The 4,406-nt window shown below is 42.7% G+C and overlaps 1 protein-coding gene across 1 annotated transcript; it reads left to right on the forward strand.

Annotated features, from left to right (window-relative positions):
* The first annotated feature begins 3,232 nt into the window (after nt 1-3,232).
* Nucleotides 3,233-3,871, forward strand: LOC129236067 (enhancer of split mdelta protein). The gene has a single exon (XM_054870255.1). The coding sequence runs from the start codon at nt 3,233-3,235 to the stop codon at nt 3,869-3,871; it is 639 nt and encodes a 212-aa protein (XP_054726230.1).
* The last annotated feature ends 535 nt before the right edge of the window (nt 3,872-4,406 follow it).

Here is a 4,406-nt window from a genome sequence, read left to right on the forward strand (position 1 = left end):
ACTTTTTTCCCAAAAAATGTTAAGTATATGTATTTTATATAAAATTTTTTGTTTTTAATATACATGTATAATGTATATATTTAATAATATAACTATATATATATAATTGCTGTGTACACCATTTATTAGGTGTTTGGCCGATTTTCTCCTCCTATTTGTGGTGTACGTCTTGATGTTGTTCCACAAATAGGGAGACTTACAATTTTAAGCCAACTCCGAACGGCAGAAATACACTCAGAGGCTTGTCATTTCCTGTTGAGGGGCATCCGCTTTTAGAAAAAACGTTTCCCACCATTTGATGTTTTGTGCCTAGAGATTCGAACTTGGGCATAGTAAATACACATCCCAAAGTTCTGAAACTTCCTCCAACTTGCAATACATTTTCCATTGGCTGTTTTGGAATCGCATTTGGCTGCTTCTGCGAATTCTTTTTCTAAAGACGTTTTCAACGAAACGGCAACTTAAGCCAGAAAAAAGTTACAAGGAGTCCTGTCAGGTGAATACGGAAATTGCGATAAGGTTTTAAGGTTGGGTTGCACCTGCTGTCCACTATGAGACACACTCAGGCTTATAGCCCACATAGGGAATTTGCCAATAACCGAAAATTGTTTTGCTATATATTTCTTACAATGTAAATCGAAAATTCTTATATTTTTGCAAAACGAAAGAAAAAACTTACCCTCAAATGGTCAGTACGCTCACATTCCCATACTTCTTCTTTGCTGTTTGACCTGGCATAATTAATTCGAAATGGACCACACCATGGCGGAGGAAGTCGTCAATAGGTGATAACACCGATAAGGCGTCCTTTGGTGTGTTTGAGAGAAAGATTCTGTGGGAGTATCGCAGGCGATGGAACAATGAGCTGTATGAGCTTTACCGGTCTGGCACTCATCAAGTAGCATTAAAGCGCCGTTTTGATACCATTATGAGACCTCCAACAGGCAGATATCTACAGCCAGCCAGAGGAGATTGATTGGATTTAGGTTGGCGCACTGCCCCGGGCTGTCGAAGAAAGCTAGCTCGTCGAGTTGTCAAACACGGGCATTTGTAGAGAAAATGCTCTACAGTCTCCTTCTCTGAATGGTCCCCACAGCTTCTCAATGAGGGTTAAATGGAAACCCTAGCTTTTCCGTGTGTGTGCCGAACGACCAGTGACCGGTAAACACATCTACGAGTTTGGAAATTGAATGGCGAGGAGTCCAAAGGACTTTCAGAGTCCTTCGTACATCGTATTCGAGTCAAAGCGTTTTCGAAATAGCACATGAAGAAATGAAATTCCATCTGTTCTGAGATTTCCTGAGAAATAATTTGTGCAGTTCCCCTTTAATAAATGTCAGGGGGATGCCGATAACCGGGTAGGAGGTCTCTGAGGACAATTCAGTCCCCTTCCTGGCCGGCTCATCAGCAATTTCATTTCCCTCTATGTTCCTATGTCCTAGAACCCAGATCAGGGAAATGTTACCTGCACACCCAAGAGACGACATAGACATAGTGCTGCGAATAAAGATACAGCGGCTTCGTTGGCTAGATGATGCCGTCCGAATGGACACAAACGTTCCGGGTCTGAAAGTATTCGATGCGGTACCAGCTGGCGGTAGCAGAGGAAGAAATGAGTGACACGCTTCTCAACTCGACCAAAACCGCGTAATCAGTTATCACGCCAATCAAGAAGATCTCTTCTGTGTTCCATTTTTTTCAGGACCAGGTTATTTTCCCACAATATTTTCATTAACAGTTTGCATTGTCTCTCCATACCTTTTGCAAGTGTTTTTATTAGGCAGTGCACGGTGAAGATACCACTGCTACAGCGGTAATGGAAGGCTGATCGAGATAGCTGAGGTATCCATGTAGTACAGTTTTCAGTCATTATAGTTCATACTTCTCTTGACCAGTCTCACAAGTGGACTCCGTGTTCTATCTGTTGTTGGCCTACGCTATGTAGACCTATCTAATCCAGAGTTTGCATGAGGATAGAGAGATGCTCTCATACGTGGCTCAGTTTTCCTATAACCAGCTCACCCGCGATTCAATTTCGAGGAATGTTTCTGTATCTCAGCCAGCTCATTAAGACCCATTTTGCAATCAATTGCTATCTCTAATAATATAATATATGTTGCAGTTGCAGGAATGTGGAGGAAGTGGAGAATTTTGGCTACTTTTTCTGTCATTGTATGTAGTCGGAATGCGACAAGGCTGTCTAAACTCATACTCCTTTGGGTAGTTGGCAGACTAGCGAGTAGAATTCGCAGCCATCCACCATATTTAGAGATCCGAAGTGGTTTTAGTACATTGGGAATTAGAATGAAAAATATGAGCCCAAACAAATGGTATCAAAATGGGTCTTCAAGCCTTAGCCGGTCACTCTATAGCAACCTAAGAGAGCTACCTAACGTAGTGTTAGTCAAAATGTTCATTCGATGTAAATGTTAGTGCTATTTAAATGTCAACAAAAATATTTGAGAGTGTACTTTCTTTATTTCGCTCTGTGTACACGTGGAGGGCTCGCCCTGTGCTGCCAGAACACATATGCATAAGTATGCACATTAATTGTTGTAGGTAACACGTGAGAGCACAGCAAGTGAACGATCAACCACCACCAAACAGCCAGGGCTGCTGGTACGCGCTACACTTGAAGGTGCTGAAGACGCACGTCTGGCGCTCGCACACCAACCGATCTCCGACCGGGTACGAAACGAGCGAATTGTGGAAGCACACAAGTCGAATCAGAGCCAACGGGAGTGAAGCAAGCGAAGTAGTGAGGGAGCGATACAAGACAATATAACACAACAGGTTGTGGACAGAGAATTAAAAGTGCGAAGCTGGTGCCGTTTTAGGGGTGGCAGCAGCCACCAACAACCAGTAGTAGCACATGCGAAGCACGACGCATACACACTTTGAGGTGCACGAACATTTATCTACTGTGGTCTTTTTGAGCTGAACGCAAGGCTACAAAAGGATCGTACTACCTTGCGTCCGCATCATTTCTCAAACAGCTACCGTGCGGTAAACACTTGACACACTCGCTAAACTACCGAGCGACTGCTTGGCGTCTGTCGGTGTACACGTAAAAGCACAAAAACAAAACAACTAATACAAATTAACACAAAACTCGTTCTCTGCTCACACAATCACAAGCGGGCGAATATCGCGTATTCTCGCAGACTATAACTTGACTTTCGCGAATACACGAACACTTGCACTCGCGGCATTAAAGAACAACAACTGAAACATGGCTGTGGACGGACAACGTTTCATGACCAAAACGCAACATTATCGTAAGGTCACAAAACCACTGCTGGAGCGTAAGCGACGCGCACGCATGAATCTCTACTTGGACGAACTGAAAGATCTCATTGTGGATACCATGGAAGCACAAGGGGAACACATTGCCAAATTGGAGAAGGCTGACATACTGGAGCTGACGGTCAACTACTTGCGCACACACAAACACGAAATTGCCGCCAGCGTTGCACAACATCAAGCAGCAGTTAGCGGTTCAGCAGGACGCGGCATTAATGTGGAGAAATTTCGCGCCGGTTACACGCAAGCTGCATATGAAGTGTCGCGCGTGTTCGCCACTGTGCCTGGATTGGATGTGAAATTCGGTACGAATCTTATGAAACATTTGGGTTATCAGTTGAAGGATTTGCAACCACCACCACCACCACCGCCTTCCGAGTCACCGACCAGTGATGAAGCACTTAATTTGGAGGTGGTCAAGCGTGCTGCAACATCACCGATGGCGGAATTTTCGGATACTAAGCATATGAGGCGCGACTTGCAACAACAACAAATGGTTGGAAATATGCAACAGATGAAGGGCGCGGACGCAGAGGTTGGCGGTGAGTGTTTGTGGCGTCCATGGTAGCTGCGTGGTGCGCTTCTTACAACTCGCAGCCGGTCGATGTTCTTGCGAGCTTTTGATGTTTTTTTAACTTCTTAGCAGCCAGTGGCTTTACTAGTTTTAAGTGTTTGTAGTGATTTAAGGATTATAAAATAATTTTGAATATTATCATGTCAGCTTTATTGTTGTAAGTACAAATCGTCATTAAGCATATGTAGTTGATAACTTATACATACTTATATATTTTTTTGTTGTATTAATGTGATTAGCCTGTGATAGCCGCCAACTCCACTCAGTTAGCGATTGGTCTGTTCGTAAACCGATCTCCACACCTCCCCGAGTACTTCCAAGTGTATTTAGCTTTAGTGATTTGTAAGTTATTAAACTCAGCTTAAAATTAGTGTTAATTATAAGTGATTTCTAGTTAAGTTGCTTCCAATTAATTAATAATTTAATTTATAATATTTTTGATTAGTTTTAAATATAAGTATGAATTTTTCTCATACAAATAGTACAAAAAGTGCTTCCACACTATTGTATATTTCGCTTTGGTAAACTA

This window comes from Anastrepha obliqua, chromosome 1, assembly GCF_027943255.1.
Source record: "Anastrepha obliqua isolate idAnaObli1 chromosome 1, idAnaObli1_1.0, whole genome shotgun sequence".
Taxonomy (NCBI): Eukaryota; Metazoa; Arthropoda; class Insecta; order Diptera; family Tephritidae; genus Anastrepha; species Anastrepha obliqua.

What these genes read in the sequence shown, in the direction of transcription:
- LOC129236067 (XM_054870255.1), top strand. Translation starts at nt 3,233, where the DNA reads ATGGCTGTGGACGGACAACGTTTCATGACCAAAACGCAACATTATCGT.